An 18,181-nucleotide genomic window follows, 5' to 3' on the forward strand; every position below is an offset into this window, starting at 1 on the left:
GTATTTAGCTATGTAAAAGTGTCTGATCCGTGTTGGCCTATGGCCTCCTCGGAATGACTAAACCACTTCAGAGACTGCAGTCATTTAGCAATCTTTTCTGGAATGCTCTTGTGCCTCACCTCTCAGTAAGTGAGGATTTTGTTCTGTTCTTATAACATCTGATGTTAATGTGTTTTATTCTATGTATTTTGTCTTTGTATAACAAAAACAGTTTAATTTCACTTTATTATTTTTATAGAGGAACATCCTATATACACGTGAGAATTGTTCAGTACTAAACATTTTCTTAAATAGCTGTGTCCTTTTGTGTATTTGTGTGTATATATATATATATATATATATATATATATATATATATACACACAGACAATATGGCAAAGAGCACTTTTTATTCGAGACTTAAGACCCCCCGTTCTTTACAAATGGTGTCTATTGTTGCAGTAGAAAGTGAGTGAGTGAGATAGAACAGTCCTGGGACTTGGCAGTAATTAAAAACTACTAGGATATGATGTTATATAAGGTTTCACTTTAGCATGTGTACCTTTCCTTAATAAAGAGTTCTCTTTTGATCCAGAATGTTAAAATAAACAACAATATATCCATCCTCACGTTCAGGTCAGAAAGAGTAGCATTTGTGGCAGGTGTAACAAGCATCCAGTGTATACACCCCATGATAGCTTCTTGTCTTGCCAGATTTATTAATAAATTCATAGACAGTGTGATTTAATGTCACATTCTTATTAGAGCTAATATATCTGCTGTATACAGAGTAAGTTTCCATGTTCCATTATAGCATTCAAGTGATATCCTATATGTACATTAAAGATATGATCAGGTAGAACAGCACATTAGATATCACATATGTATGAAGCATATGTAAAGCAATTTAATAATAACAAGTTGATTATATGTGACAAGAAAAAGAAAATCTCCATTAATTGTGTGTTCTTTTAAAGGCATAAACCCCAGTTTGTGATCTGTGGAAGCAGTAGAAATAAGATTGCATTGCTTAGTCATTTGACAAGTGAAAGATATAAAGAACTAAGGAACTGCTTGTCACAAATGTTTCTTCAATAAAGCTTTAGCAATGCACGTAATCCCACAGTATAAATCGAGAATAACTGTAAATAAGAATTCTATTTATGAAGAGTGAATACTATTTACTAATATTAATAAAGATTTTTGTAGAATAGCAAATGTTCTTTTCTAGTCATTTTTTGTTTATAAATAGAGCTGTAATAAGTTGACTGGCAGTTTCTTGGAAAACACATCTGTAAGCGACCCTGATTGCTGCATAGTTTACACAATGCCTTACTCCATCAAGGGCTGTTGAATGTGTGAATGCAAACTCCACTCTGCAATCATAAAATATTAAGGCACCAAAAACTCTAATGAATAAATAAAGAAACTGTTTTCAGCAACTATAGTTTGTTTAACCTGGAAGAGGGTATGAGATTGAAGCAAGCCATGGAGAAGTGAATAAGTGGTGACTGACTGGTGAAACACAAGCTGGCTTACATACAGTACTAAGCTAGTGGAAATTCATAGCCTTAGCTCAGCAGAATTTACACAGAGAAGTCAGCACTTTAGAAACCTTTTCAATGCCAGACTATTTAATTTGACAGAGGCTGATTTTCTGCCTCAATCATCTCAGCTAAACTACCACTGCAGAAACTGGCTTCCACCAATGTACTGTATAATCAAATCTAGTTTTTAAATATAAAAAAATGTGGACCAGTAAATGCAGTATCTGAATCAAATATATAATAGTGATAGTGAGGTTGCATTATAACAGATTACACTAAAGCTGGGACCAAACTGGAGCGATGTCGCTGCAAAACACCGTTTAGCAGCTACATACTGTATACATCACTCAGTGTGTACCCAAGACTGTGCACTCCTGCGGTCGCATGCTGCAGACGCTTAGTTTGATGTGCTGTACATCAAACCAAGCGTCCGTCGCTAGCGTACTGTGTTATGTTAATGAAGGATGGAACATGGTCATTCCGTCCTTCTTTAAAGTTGCACCAGTGTGTAGGGGCAATTCAGGCTGTTCCTATGTCGGAACGAATCCCCGTCGCACCAGTATGTGCCCAGCTTTAGCTGTTGCAGTAGTCTCAGTAAATTAGGTGTTCATGTTTAAATTAGGGAGATAATTGTAGTTTTCATCATAAGACTGCTTGACGTTAAACTTCTTCATGACATTACTCGCAAGAGGCGTGCTGGTATACTAATCAGTCTTTTTATCTTTTTATCCAAGAACGATTTAAGTAATTTGTTCTACAAATATATTTTCACTATCCCCTGGAACATAGCAGAGAGATGGATTTCTTGAGGAGGTACATTAGCCTTATTGGTTCCTCATGGGCTAGTTTTAGTGGTTACAACTTTTAAACACAGGTCTTCCCAAACATGGATTATAAAAAGTATTAATTTATTCCATTATATGTCCCATAAGCATTATACACTGAAATTTGGAGTGAGTCACATGGTCCTTCTAGCCAAAATCATTGAGCCAACCTTTTTGCTCACTGATTTGACTCCTCTTTTGTGACACCAGGCAACTATGAATCATACATCAGAATGCATTAAATACTTGTTGTTTACATAGTGATTTATTGGGAACCATATTTTATAAAGCAACTTTAGATTTTAGAAATAGTCATTGCCACATTACTGTATTATTTCACAATTATCCTGATTAGCCTATAATCATGACACCTTTCAACAAAATACTATTCTTTCTGAACATAAACCTACATAAAATGCAACAGATATTTATATTAAACTCCTACGCATACTACACCAGAAGTAACATGGGCAGCCTGGAGTGGGTGTGACAAAGGTTTAGCAAGTGCTAGTCTAGCTCCAACCCCCTCTTTTCTATCTTCAATTGCTGTGCATACCACTGTTAACTGTTTGCTACGCATTGCTTATGCTTTGCAGTGCATGATAATAGGATGTATGTACCGGATGGAGGTGAACAGCTTTGTGCCTTGCAGCGCCAGTGGCGGAACTAGCTAGTGGGGGGCCCAGGTGCACAAATACGCTTTGAAACGCCCTTCATCAGCCTTGCGCATATATATATATATATATATATATATATATATATATAAAAAAGACAGCACTTCATCAGCCACACACACACACACACACACACACACACACACACACACACACACACAAATAAAAGGAAAAAAGACAGCACTCAAAGCCTATAAATAAAGATGGTATATGGTATACAGTCACACAGGGGCTGTGTCTGTGTGACTGTATACCATCATGCCGTTTTGACCTCGGATTAAACTTCTCTCTACTTTCATCAGAACCGTGAGTGCTGGCTTGTTTGCTATTTCTAATGTGCTGGAAAAGTGAGTGTATTTATATATATATATATATATATATATATATATAACTCAGCAAGAAGTCAGTACAGGCCAGGCAGAACAGGAGAGGGTGGTGACTCGGGAATGGGGCACGGAGATGGGACTAGGAATGGACATTGGAAGCCTGGCATTGAATGGTTACTGGGCTTATGACATCAAATCCAGCTATGTTATAGCCCTAGCCTTCACAACGCAACCATACAATGGCAATACCATTGCGATGCTAAGACTTTGCGCATGCGCAGAAAGCCAACCTTCATGCCTATGTTCTAGCTGAGCTATGGACACCACTTCCTGGTGTCTGCAGCTGAAAAAGAAAAGTTAGCTATCGGATGGGCACCAGAAAGCTGCATCTGATGGCTGCCAACCATCGGGTTTCCATCAAATTTAAAACATTGAAGGTTGCTAACCATCGGATTATAATGTCCATCCCTAGATGGGACCTCACACTCTCTTCCTGCAGGGGAAGACATTCTGTGCAGAGCAGGAGAGAGAGAGAGGTAGAGACTTGGGACAGTCTTTGCAGAGCAGGAGAGAGGAAGACTTGGGACAGGCTGTGCAGAGCAGAAGAGAGGGCGGAGCAGACCCGGGACAGGCTGTGCAGAGCAGAAGAGAGGGAGGGGGAGACTCTGAACAGGATGTGCAGAGCAGGGGAGGGTGGACTTGGGACAGGCAGTACAGGGCAAGAGAACAGGGAGGGATTCAGGACAGGCTGTGCAGAGCAGGAGAGAGTGCGGGAGAGAAGGGAACTTGGAACAGGCTGTGCAGAGCAGGCGAGAAGGAGGGGGGACTCTGGACAGGCTGTGCAAAGCAGGAGAAAGGGAGGGGAGACTCGGAACAAGTTGTGCAGAATAGGAAAGAGGGAGGGGGGAACCCGGGACAGGCTGTGCAGAACTGGAGAGTGGGGAGCTGGGGCAGGCTGTGCAGAGCAGGAGAGAGGGGAGGAGTGACTTCACTCATCGACTGCAGGGGAGGATGGGCGTGGCAGAGGCTGTAGGCGGAGTAGTGTGGCACCTGGACATTAGAAGCAGGGGGAGGAGAGAGGGAGGACAGATCACATCCCCATGTCTCCAGGCCTCTGTTTTTATTTCTTCTCTGGGGAACAGATCCAGTGTAGAGAGGAGCAGGGTATGTGAGAAAAGAGGGTAAGTAAGAAGAGTGGTCATGGTCCCCCAACTCTTCTCCAGCTGGACCGCCTCTTCCTTCTTAAGGGCCCATGGCCAGTCGTGACGTACTGTAATGAGTCAGTCTGACTCTTATTGCTTATGCCAGGGGCCAGCTGCGGGTCCCTTGAATGCCGTGGGTCCCAGTTTCTTGCACCGGCGGTAGTTCTGCCTCTGTGCAGCATCACCTGGCTTGGTGTGGCACTGGAACAGAAGTGGTGGTGCACAGTCCATGCTGATGATGGCCCCAGAGTGTAAATAGGAAATGGGCTTTACACCCAACAGTTTTAAGCAAGAATTTTCTTCAAGATTATGGCAATACTGCCTGAAAGTAATTCCTCTGCATTACAGCAATAAGGCATACCCCCAGTGTTTCTTTGATATACAGTATTTATACTTCCTAACAGTCCTTGGGTATGTTTTTTGAGTAATTGGAAGTGATGATGGTCTCACAGGGAAGTGAAGGGGCAGGTGCAATAAGAGCATGTCCTGGGCAGGCCAGAACTACACCTTTTATAGGTACTGTAGACATAACTCTCCAGACAGATAATAAATTGAGCAGTACCTTACAATACAAGGAACGAGAGTTACTGTAGAATTTCTGGGTTCACAGTGAAAAGACTGTCACCTTTCTTCTAATTAGCGTAGGGGAGCTTTATATTAAGTTTGGTGACCAAAATTCTCCCTACAGAGAACCCCCCCTGCCCCTCCCCCCAAATACTCTAAATAAATAATTTTAATACAGCAGTTAGTGTAATTGTAGTACTACAATGACTTCTTCTGTAAACATCTGAGACCTCTCTGTTGCTCATTTTGCAGAAAAATAAAACGTTTTCTTTAAAATGTCAAAAATCTTTGATGTAAAGATTGCAGCGTCAACAATAAACAGATCAATGGTCTCCTAATCCGTCATGACTGACTTCAACAGCTCATCCTTTGTTTGTCACTCTGCAGCCAAAATTACGTAAAATAGCACTGGTATTGTCTGAATCATTTTTAAAGTTGTATCAATTTTGCTGTTGGAAAAAGTAGAAAACATAATGGAACCTCGTACACAAAATAAATGTAAAAAGTGAATGCTTATGTTTCAGTGGTATAAAGATATGTAAAATAGGAATTGTGCCCTATGGGCCTCATCTGTATTATTAAAATATGTTTAATGGAAAATCTAGCATCTGTGGCATATGATTATAAATGGGTTGGCGGTCAGTGTACCGACCGCGGCATCACGCTGTTAGAATCCCAACAGGGGTCGGGAAGCAAGGTACCCTGCACACCCTAACACTCCCTTACTGCAGCCAAACCTCCTTGCAAACTAACCCTCCCATTCCCCGGAGGTGCCTAAACTTAACCCCCTCTCCCCGCAGCCTAAACCGAACCCCACCTATCCTTTTGTACTTTGTATTTATTCTGTGTACTTTATTACTTTGTTTTACCTCTTAAGATAAAAAATACCATGCATCTCCTTTCAAATAAAATATAAGGATGATAAAAATGATGCTAGAATGTGATGTGGGGCCTGGCACTGGTTCTTGAGAAACTACCATCGTCTAAGTTATTATTTTTTGTTTAAATAGCAGTGCCTTATTTTTCATCACTGTTAGTTACACCTAGCTCAGCATCAATACTATGTAAAATAACTGTAAGTGAGATGATACTGAGTATGTAGAATTTACAAATTCTTTCCCCATTTGTTGTCTAACCTGGCTAGCTAGGTATTGCTACAATGTACAGTATTCTGTATGTATTTTTTTTTTTTTTACAATTGTGTAATGCTTTTTGCAGTTAGCATTATCTTGAAATGTTTATTTATAAATCTGTCATTGAGGCAGGGCTCTGACAGTTAAGGAGAAACTGACAATGAGAAGAAACAATTAAATGTCTGTGCAACCTAGATAAACGTATGTCTGTGGCACCTTTTTGTTGTGAACATGTGTTCAGTAGAAGCATTAAACGTTTGTCATTAGTTCTACTTAGCGGTACAGAGACATACTATCAGTGACTGCAGATAAAATGAGAACAGTTTGTCATGCAGTCAGAAACTATGTTTTGTTAGTTCTGTATTTACTGATTAGGTTTAAAGAGCTGGTGTTAGTTTATGAATCAATAACAATAGTTTTATAACATATTGCATTGTAATGATCATCACTGTTTAATCTTATTTTTTTCATCAATAAATACTATTAAAATGCATTGCAATTCACCCAGTTTTGAAGAATATGTCATTGAATCAATGCTTTGTAATTCTTGGATGGAAGTGTGATCGTGTGAAGTCTTGCAGATATCATTTATATAAACAAACTTTAAAAATAGTCATGAGTGAAGAGGACATGATGGGTGAGGGGGCAATCCAACAGTCTGTTGAAAGAAGCCAAAATAAGATGAATGTTTCATACAGATGCTATTAATTCATGAGGCATATTATAGATCATATTGTGTAGTAAGTATATAATGCACTGGTGACATTCATTTAAATAGATGTTACTACAGTGGCAGGCTGCCTGATAAGATTTATATATACATTTATAGCAAACTTTTATTAATATCTTCTTCCCAATCTGTGTGCCTAGGCACCCTGGGGTGCTACAGTGCTCTTGCAGGGGTGCCTCGGGTTGGTGGTACAGGACCAAATAAAATAATTTATGGTCAAAGTGATAGGTAAAATCAGTGTTAGTGGCTGCCAATCATAAAACATAGATAATTAAAAGCAGAACCACCAGTACACCACCACATAACTGACCCTAGGGATGACAAGTAGGCACAATTTACTTTAACTGTTTCTAAATTTATCAGTAAGAAACTTTTGGCCTTGGGGTGCTGTGAAAAAAATTCTGCACTCTAGGGTGCCGTGATTCAAGAAAGTTTGGTAAACCACTGTTTTAGGGGTCATGTTAGGTGTAATGTACATAATTGCTAATTGTAACCTAGCTACAACCAATGTTAATGTCATTATACAAGGAAAGAGAAGCAAAATAATCTGTAATGCACACAATAAAATTTTTAAATATTTTTTAATTAATTTACTTTTTTTTTTTACAGTAACAGTGAAATTATGTAAAACACAATAGTATGAAAAGTGATCAAAAGGCAGAAAATGCTACTAAAAATTGAAACATTTTGAGTGATACAAGAAACATTTCGTTTTATTTTAAGTGCATCAGATAAACATTTCTTTCTACATTTTCTTTCTTTTTTGCTTTTGATGCCTCAGATTATTATCTGTGGCAGCACCCTCTATTATAGAAAAGAGATTAATATATCACTTAGGGGTATATTCAATTAGGGTCTCAAACTACTGTCTGTCGAAAAAGACAGCAGTTTTCGACTTTTTAAGGTCGAATAGTGATTCAACCTATTCAATCCCTGCAGTTTTTATTCGACAAGTCGTGGAATTCGACTTGTCGAATAGTACGTGAATCGGCGATATAGCTGCCGATTCACGTACTTTTTGAGTGAAACGGGGCCAAATATTACAGGATTATGCCCCGTTTCCGACCATCTCAGTCCGACATAAAAAAAATGTCGGACTGAGATGTGGGACCCAGAGTAGGAGGAGGGAAGATGGGGGACAGCCGCTGGCATACAGGGGAGAGCAGCGCTACAGCAGGATGTCTCACAGCCGCGCCGCTCACGGCAGCGTCCACCCGGCTCCAGCATGCTGGAGCCGGGTGGACACTGCCGTGAGGTCTGGCGGCTGTGTGACATCATTCTGTAGCGCTGCTCTCCTCCGTCTGGCCTGGGCTGTCCCCGCTGGTCTCGCCCCTCTCCTCCCTCTCCCATCCCTCATCTCAATTCGACTTTTTTAAAGTCGAGATGAGATTGAATAGGGGTTGTCGGATCCATTCCGACAAATGCACGTCGGAATGGATCCGACCCTAATTGAATATACCCCTTAATCTCCTAAAAAGTACAATAGAAAAAGATTTCCATATTAGCAGAATACTATTCTTCCGCAGCAGATTTTTTCTTGTTCTAACAGTTATTCTATAACATTGTATGTCAGGAAAAGTATGGATACACTTGTGTTATAGGTTATAATCTGTTGTTCTGTTGAGGGGTTCAGTATGATTTCCCGATAGACTGGATGCCGGCGGTCAGAATACCGACATCAGCATCCCGTCCATCAGAATCCTGACAGTCCCCTCTAAAGTACCCTAACCCTCCTCTGCCCCCTACCCTAACCCTAACCTTCCCTTGTGGGTGCCTAAACCTAACTCTCCCGAGAGGTGCCTAACTGTAACCCCCCTCTTCCCCCCATTCTCCACTGCCTAAACCTAACCCTCCTCGCTTGATGCCTAACCCCAACCTCCCCTTCTATGTGCCTATACCTAACCCTCCCTCCCCGGTTCCTAACCTAACCCTAATCTTCCTAGCTCTGCACCCTAACTTCCCTTCTCCTGCCTAACCCTTACGACCCCCCCCTTCCCTCCCCGCATGGCAGAACACCAGCGTGTCCTGCTGGTTAGGGTGATCGGGATGTCGACTGTCTGTATTGTGATGCCGGTATCCCATGCGGCATTGGTATCTAGACGCCGAGATTGCATCCTCCCTCTAGCTAACTGCTTCCCCTGTTGAGATGTACAGTGCTGCTGCCTTTTTAAAATGGCATTTTTTAGACCAACAGACTTAGGGAGGTATCCAATTAGGTGCGATGAAATATTGAGAGCGGAAGGATTTTCTTTTGCGATTCTCCCCCCCCCCCCAATATTTTTTTATAGGGTATCCAATTAGATCTCACATTAAAAAAAAATACTTTTCCATTTGAAAACACACAGGTTCAGTGAAACCTGTGTATTTCTGCTGACACTTATATGAGATTGTGTTTTGCCTACCCAAGGCAGGTGAAACAAAATCCCTGATAAACCGCTGGTTTATCGGGGCCCCTGGCGAAGCAGTTACCCGTGGTCAATGACAATGGGTAATTGGATACCGTCCTTATACTGGTGGGATTATAAATAGGATGGCATACAATCCTATCAATGCACTTTTATGAAAATATGGTGGCAAGTCATGGGGGGGGGGTATAGAGGTGGCACTGATGAGTAATGAATTTTCATTTATAATGGAGTAATGTGCTATAGAGATGTACAATATAAATATAAAAGACAGCTCTGGTCTTATACGCATTATGTTTTTCCATAGGGGAGCATTTTCTGAAGTCGTTTTGGCTGAAGAGAAGATCACTGGAAAACTTTTTGCTGTGAAATGTATACCGAAGAAAGCTCTAAAGGGAAAGGAGAGCAGCATAGAAAATGAAATTACTGTACTCAAGAAGTAAGTACTTATTTTAAATTTCTACAAGTAAACAGGTACTTTCTGATTCTAATATATTTCTCTGTCTTGAATGCTGCAATACTATAATACTTTATAAAGCTCACATTTGGGAATTTGATGAAGCATCCAAGATGCATATTCAGAGAGAACAATACCCCAAAATTTGTAAATTTCAGTGTAAAAATACAAAAGTGCTATCTCCTTCGTTAAAATACTAAATATAATATAAATAGAGCAGGTTTTCTATCTTAGAATAAAATAAATCCTTTGTTATTGGACCATACTGACTTGCGAGGCATGGCTACATTACTTAGTGTCATACCGTCCTTCAGAAATGTTAAGCTGACCCAAGCCGTCGCCACTAAATTCCCTTTAAAAAACTTGTATTGTCATGAACACCCTGGCAGGTGCACATAGAACCCGCACACCATGGTGAGGTCTCTGCTCATCACGGTGATTGGGGAGAGACATCCCAACTCACTGTACTGTAAATTGGGATTAATATGCCAGAATTGAGTAACAGGTCAAAAAGATTGCTACTGTCCCAAATCCTGCCTTAATTGGAACAGTAGCAATTAATTAAATGTATTTTCTTTCATTTTCTAAGGTATGTTATGAAAATTGAGTGCTATTGATCAATGGCTGAAGAGGCTTAAATCTGTTAAAAATGTCTTTTAGAGATAGGCCTGCTCCCTGTTTATTGATGTGATGGACTTCACCGGGTATTGTCCGAAGGAGCCGTTGCTGGGGCTCTCTTGCAAAAGCTTCCACTTACAAAACATGCGTGTATTTAACAAGAAATGCCAATTCAAAAGTGCTGAATCATTCATGCGTAGGAGGGAACTTGGACTGGCCAACGATTCATTATGCCTCTGCTTGCCGCTCAGTGGCATAACTTCATCCCAGGCACCTGGAGGCAAGTTAGAATTTGCTCCCCTCCCCCATGCCCACCTGTCATCATTCACGTTCGCTAATGGATGCAGATCCATGCTAAATTGCCAATGTCGAATGCGCATTAACAGAAAAAATGCTGGTTCCATCTGCAATCTTTGTGATTGGCAGACAATGTAGAGGGCATTTTAGTGACCGCCAGAGAATACTAAGAGCAGTTTTGTGACTGCTAGATAATACAGAGGGCAATACACCGGACAATACTGAGAGCAATTTTGTGACTGCTAGATAATACAGAGAGCAATACACCGGACAATACTGAGAGCAATTTTGTGACCGCTGTAGTTAGACACAGATATACAGACACGTACATAGTTACTCAGAATATATATACACATACAGTATATAGTTACACAAACATATACTGTATATACACAGACACATATATCGTTACTCAGACACATATATACACATAGTTACACAGGCACAACATAGTCTAATGTTCCTCATACCTAACATATATTGACAGTTGTCACTGAGTAAGGACTATGGGGCATATTCATTTAGTGCCGTTTTCTTCGGCTAGCTGAAAAAACGGCACTAATTAGTGTATTCAATTGCGGGTGTTTTTGCCCATTTTGGAGTCACTTTTCGCCCATGCCTTTTTGGATTTTTTTGTGGATGAATCGGCATGGGTGAAAATGGACCCAAAAACGTGTGAAAACACCCACAAATTTGCCAAAACACGTGGATAGGTGGTGAATTTGCCAATCCACGTGGTTTTCGTCCGTGACTGTTTTTTCCTCCAGTTGAAGAAATGGCATGGGCATTGAATAGGTTGAATGTAAATTCGACCTATAAACAGCCGAAAAGTGCAGTTTTTCGCCTGGATGAAAGAACCGACACTAAATGAACACGCCCCTATGGCAGCTCCATCACTCCTATTTCCCATGTTACACTGTAGGGACACTGCCACCTTTTTATCTTGTTCTGTTCTCCCAGGACAGAACCTTGAAGGAGGGGGGCCTTGGACAAATGCCACCAGAGACTCCTATTCTCACTGTGACCAGTATTCAATTACCTGTGACGAAACATCATACTTTTCCTGATGTTTCTTCAATATTTTTTATCAGGTTATCCAGTTAAGTCAGCCGAAGAGAAAATTAAAATTCTCCTGAAAACATGCAGATTCAGTGAAACCTATGTTTTTGGTAGAAACAGCCCCGTTTTGTTTCAGGGATTTTGCTTCACCTACTTGAGGCAGGAGACACAAAATCGGGGCTCATGCTGGCATATCGGAGCTAACTGAATAGCTCCTGGTGACATAATTAGCCGTCGCTGCTGGAGTTGGCTGAGACAGTGGAGTAGAAGGAAGCTGAGCACTACCATACCACAGATTGTTTTCTACTTTTTACATTTTAGTGTCTTTGCACAGTGTAGCATATTTTTGCACCACTACCATGTACCTACAGATTTGTAGTATTTTAGGGACTTCCACTTTTTCGCTATTGTTGGTAGTTTAAATGTGCACAATGCTGCATGATGGAAAGCGTGGCATGGCACAGTCATATTGGTCCGTGGTCGGTTGTCTTTTTTTCTCTCAGGTTAGCGTTGAGTATGAATACCTTGTACTTGTATTTATTTATTTTACTTTTACAAATTGAATAATATATATTGTGTGTGTGTAATATATATATATATATATATATATATAGAACAAAGGTAACCCTTTTTTTTGCGCTGTACCACTTGTCTCTAACCAAACAAGAAATACCCTCTGTCAGATAAGGTATCTAAAATAGGTATGGGATAGGAAAAAGATCTTGTGGGAGCCAATCAGCCTTCAGAATAACAATATTATAAAAATAATTTTTTATTTATACACAAACAAAAGGTATTTATAACCTAAAAGTTTGTCCTAGGTACAATTTTCTAAGAATTCAATAAAACAATTAAACAATCTTATACATAGATATTTTTAGTTGGTGTGAGGAATTTACAGTCAGGTGATCAGTCAGAACTTGTAGGAGACGTGCATCCAACCAGGTGCTTGTATTATAGCTTTGTTAGCTCTATAGTGTAAACCCAACGCGTTTCGTCCGTTAGGACTTCATCAGGGGTTGATAATCTAAATAGTTACAGAGGGAAATAAGTCACAATCTTCATGGCCAACTTTTTAAACAATAAAATCAAGTAGTCATATGAGTGTTCTATTGAAATCAAGTATGGATAAACATACATACCAGCTTTCATGATAAAATGATTTACCACTGATTCAGACAGATTTAAATTCTTAATGTTACATCCAATCGCAAATTCTTTTCAAATGATTTGGTATCTGAAACATTACCGTTATACTAATTAATATACATTATATCCATATATACATATATACATATACATACATATACATATATATATATATATACATATATACATACATACATACATACATTCCATAGGGGGGGAAGAAGAGTCAGAAAAGATGAACTTTATAACTGATCTCAAATTTGTATGTAATACATAGAGTAAAACATCAATACTATTACTCCAGTTCAATTAGAAGGGATAATACATAGATGGAGGTCTTAAGAGGAAAAGACAATCAGACGTTATTGATAACTTATTATGACAGCACCAAACATAAGATCCAAAAAAAAACAAACAAACATATAGAAGATATAATTTAGCGATACATACCTAAATAAACTTCATCAAAACAGAAAAAGTATAATTAGGTTGAAGTCGTATTTATCCCTAAAAAGGATAAGGATAAAACTGTATTTCTTATATAGCTCTTAAATAACTCATAAATAATTTATGTATATTACCATCATTGTGGCTTTTTTATAGGCCGTTTTAAACAGAGAAAAAGGAATCAACAACATCACTCAGAAGAAATTTATAGATCTAAGAGTATAACTTAATCACTTAAACATAGGAGACCATGCTGATATCAATTCATTAAACTCCTCAATTCTATTGATTCTATAAGGAATCCTTTAAACAATTTATTAAATTACTATAATGTTATCAAGGGATGGAATTAAATCGGTGTGGAGCCGTACCCAATTAATGATCTAATTTACAACCGTTATTCTATCCTGTCTCTACTTTCAACAGATAAATAGACCGAGCTTATAATATTATTAACATGTGACTTTCTTATTAGAGCCTAATTAATCTAGTTCTTACCTAATCAAGGAGAGTAGAATCCTACAATCCAACTCTGCTCCAAAAAATCACCACAATGGAAGTCTTTTAGAAATTTCCTATCCTGAACCGTACTATTCCCTACAATTAAGGAATCAGTGATTGAAGGTTATATATTTAATAACCCATATATGCAGTTTAGTTATCAATTTTTTTTAATGAGCTAGGAGATCATAAGGACTTCCATAGCTGAAATACAACTAGTAATTAGTCTAATTTTTAAGTTTTAAGAAGAACTTACTTTTTCACTGGAACTGGCAACCTCACAGGATCACAACTACAAATGAGGGACAGTCCAAAGGCATCTTTTATACCTCCCCTAACCTTACATCACTTCCTGTCAATTTATTGGAAACAACTAACCTTATAAAAACTGATAGCTAGTTTATTCTCTTGTCACATAGCTAATTTTATCTCATGTGCATGTTATTATTAATTTGATTAACTCCAACTTTGTGGGAACAACACTAAACCCCTGGAACGCGCTTTGCGTTCCATTTGCGGCACCGCGTGCGTGTCACGGCCGCTAACTTCCGGTTCCGGCGGAAGTACGTTTGTATGCGTGTCACCGCCTCAACTGCGTGTCACGGACCCGCACTTCCGGTTACGGCTATGAGCAGTGAACCGCTGATCAATCCTCAGTTATTATACTATGGAAATGAATAATTTGACATCAGAAATTCACATAGATATAAATTAATTGCAAACACTAAACTAATTAATTACAGTGAAAAAACAATATGATAAAAATATGATGATGTTAGCTTATCACTAATTATTTTTAATTTATATATATTAAAGTAATTGACCCAATTACACATATACTTATACAGAGAAGTGAGTGATAATTTTTTATTATTATTATTAAGTGAACATATTAATTATTGGTGTGTGAGTAATTTTATGAGCCCAAAATAAGAAAATGGACGGCTCATAATCAATTGTGTCATTAAACATATTGATTTTAAATAAATTAATTGGTAAAAAAGTTTAATACCTATATATTAAAGTGATTAATTTTAATAGATGTATATTACATCTATTAAAATTAATCACTTTAATATATAGGTATTAAATTTTTTTACCAATTAATTTATTTAAAATCAATATGTTTAATGACACAATTGATTATGAGCCGTCCATTTTCTTATTTTGGGCTCATAAAATTACTCACACACCAATAATTAATATGTTCACTTAATAATAATAATAAAAAATTATCACTCACTTCTCTGTATAAGTATATGTGTAATTGGGTCAATTACTTTAATATATATAAATTAAAAATAATTAGTGATAAGCTAACATCATCATATTTTTATCATATTGTTTTTTCACTGTAATTAATTAGTTTAGTGTTTGCAATTAATTTATATCTATGTGAATTTCTGATGTCAAATTATTCATTTCCATAGTATAATAACTGAGGATTGATCAGCGGTTCACTGCTCATAGCCGTAACCGGAAGTGCGGGTCCGTGACACGCAGTTGAGGCGGTGACACGCATACAAACGTACTTCCGCCGGAACCGGAAGTTAGCGGCCGTGACACGCACGCGGTGCCGCAAATGGAACGCAAAGCGCGTTCCAGGGGTTTAGTGTTGTTCCCACAAAGTTGGAGTTAATCAAATTAATAATAACATGCACATGAGATAAAATTAGCTATGTGACAAGAGAATAAACTAGCTATCAGTTTTTATAAGGTTAGTTGTTTCCAATAAATTGACAGGAAGTGATGTAAGGTTAGGGGAGGTATAAAAGATGCCTTTGGACTGTCCCTCATTTGTAGTTGTGATCCTGTGAGGTTGCCAGTTCCAGTGAAAAAGTAAGTTCTTCTTAAAACTTAAAAATTAGACTAATTACTAGTTGTATTTCAGCTATGGAAGTCCTTATGATCTCCTAGCTCATTAAAAAAAATTGATAACTAAACTGCATATATGGGTTATTAAATATATAACCTTCAATCACTGATTCCTTAATTGTAGGGAATAGTACGGTTCAGGATTGGAAATTTCTAAAAGACTTCCATTGTGGTGATTTTTTGGAGCAGAGTTGGATTGTAGGATTCTACTCTCCTTGATTAGGTAAGAACTAGATTAATTAGGCTCTAATAAGAAAGTCACATGTTAATAATATTATAAGCTCGGTCTATTTATCTGTTGAAAGTAGAGACAGGATAGAATAACGGTTGTAAATTAGATCATTAATTGGGTACGGCTCCACACCGATTTAATTCCATCCCTTGATAACATTATAGTAATTTAATAAATTGTTTAAAGGATTCCTTATAGAATCAATAGAATTGAGGAGTTTAATGAATTGATATCAGCATGGTCTCCTATGTTTAAGTGATTAAGTTATACTCTTAGATCTATAAATTTCTTCTGAGTGATGTTGTTGATTCCTTTTTCTCTGTTTAAAACGGCCTATAAAAAAGCCACAATGATGGTAATATACATAAATTATTTATGAGTTATTTAAGAGCTATATAAGAAATACAGTTTTATCCTTATCCTTTTTAGGGATAAATACGACTTCAACCTAATTATACTTTTTCTGTTTTGATGAAGTTTATTTAGGTATGTATCGCTAAATTATATCTTCTATATGTTTGTTTGTTTTTTTTGGATCTTATGTTTGGTGCTGTCATAATAAGTTATCAATAACGTCTGATTGTCTTTTCCTCTTAAGACCTCCATCTATGTATTATCCCTTCTAATTGAACTGGAGTAATAGTATTGATGTTTTACTCTATGTATTACATACAAATTTGAGATCAGTTATAAAGTTCATCTTTTCTGACTCTTCTCCCCCCCCTATGGAATGTATGTATGTATGTATGTATATATGTATATGTATATGTATGTATATGTATATATGTATATATGGATATAATGTATATTAATTAGTATAACGGTAATGTTTCAGATACCAAATCATTTGAAAAGAATTTGCGATTGGATGTAACATTAAGAATTTAAATCTGTCTGAATCAGTGGTAAATCATTTTATCATGAAAGCTGGTATGTATGTTTATCCATACTTGATTTCAATAGAACACTCATATGACTACTTGATTTTATTGTTTAAAAAGTTGGCCATGAAGATTGTGACTTATTTCCCTCTGTAACTATTTAGATTATCAACCCCTGATGAAGTCCTAACGGACGAAACGCGTTGGGTTTACACTATAGAGCTAACAAAGCTATAATACAAGCACCTGGTTGGATGCACGTCTCCTACAAGTTCTGACTGATCACCTGACTGTAAATTCCTCACACCAACTAAAAATATCTATGTATAAGATTGTTTAATTGTTTTATTGAATTCTTAGAAAATTGTACCTAGGACAAACTTTTAGGTTATAAATACCTTTTGTTTGTGTATAAATAAAAAATTATTTTTATAATATTGTTATTCTGAAGGCTGATTGGCTCCCACAAGATCTTTTTCCTATCCCATATATATATATATATATATAAAATTTTTATTTTTTTAGTATGACATAGTTTTGTCTTATTTTTCATAGCGCTCCTGACGGGACCATTTGTCACAGTTTGAAAATAGGTGTGTGTGTGGACATATCTGTATTATATAAACCTAGGTATCGGATCATTTTACAGCACACGTTATTAATTACGCCTTTAAGAAAATGAAGAGTTAACAATGGCTAATTGCTTACATTAGCAGATGAATTTGTTCTTGTATAAAAACTGCTTTCCCATTAAACCCTGTAACACAGATTGCTACGTATATTTAGGCTTTCTCGGTTAGGGAGCTTTCGGCATGTGAGGAGCTGTGGAAGGGCAAGTTCTAGCATGCAGGGTGTTATCAATTCACAGTAAATGTGAGCCACAGGTCTCCCACCTCTATTATTACAGGTTAAGGATCATCACACGCCTGAGTTTCTCATTAATATAGTAGCTGCTCAATAGGCTTTATCATTTCAAACTCACAGGGCAGCTTCTATGGTTAGAACAAGCAGGTTACTATATATCTGCAACAAATGAACTGTGACATAATCTTAGCTTTACTTTATCAAAAACCTTTGTATTAGATGCCCTATTCTGAAAATTTTGTATTTTTGGGCTTCATAATCATGCTGCTTTTTGAAGCATGTACAGGCAGTGTACTTATACTCAAGTGGCTTTATGCAAGAATTGTAAAGAATCACAAACACAGTATGATTTGAGTGGTTATTTACATATCTTGTGCCAGAAGCTCCCACCACAGCAGATGCTCAGTATGGTTGGAG

General features: G+C 37.7%; 1 protein-coding gene across 4 annotated transcripts in view; it reads left to right on the plus strand.

Annotated features, from left to right (window-relative positions):
- The window catches only part of CAMK1D (calcium/calmodulin dependent protein kinase ID), a 571,288-nt gene that overhangs the window by 282,000 nt on the left and 271,107 nt on the right, over window positions 1-18,181 (plus strand). For all 4 annotated transcript variants that reach the window (XM_063926882.1, XM_063926883.1, XM_063926884.1 and 1 more), the window contains one exon: window positions 9,692-9,823. In XM_063926882.1, the coding sequence (XP_063782952.1) occupies window positions 9,692-9,823 (132 nt within the window). The remainder of the gene's footprint in view (window positions 1-9,691; window positions 9,824-18,181) is intronic.

The sequence above is a fragment of the Pseudophryne corroboree genome, chromosome 6, assembly GCF_028390025.1.
Source record: "Pseudophryne corroboree isolate aPseCor3 chromosome 6, aPseCor3.hap2, whole genome shotgun sequence".
In the NCBI taxonomy this organism is placed as follows: domain Eukaryota; kingdom Metazoa; phylum Chordata; class Amphibia; order Anura; family Myobatrachidae; genus Pseudophryne; species Pseudophryne corroboree.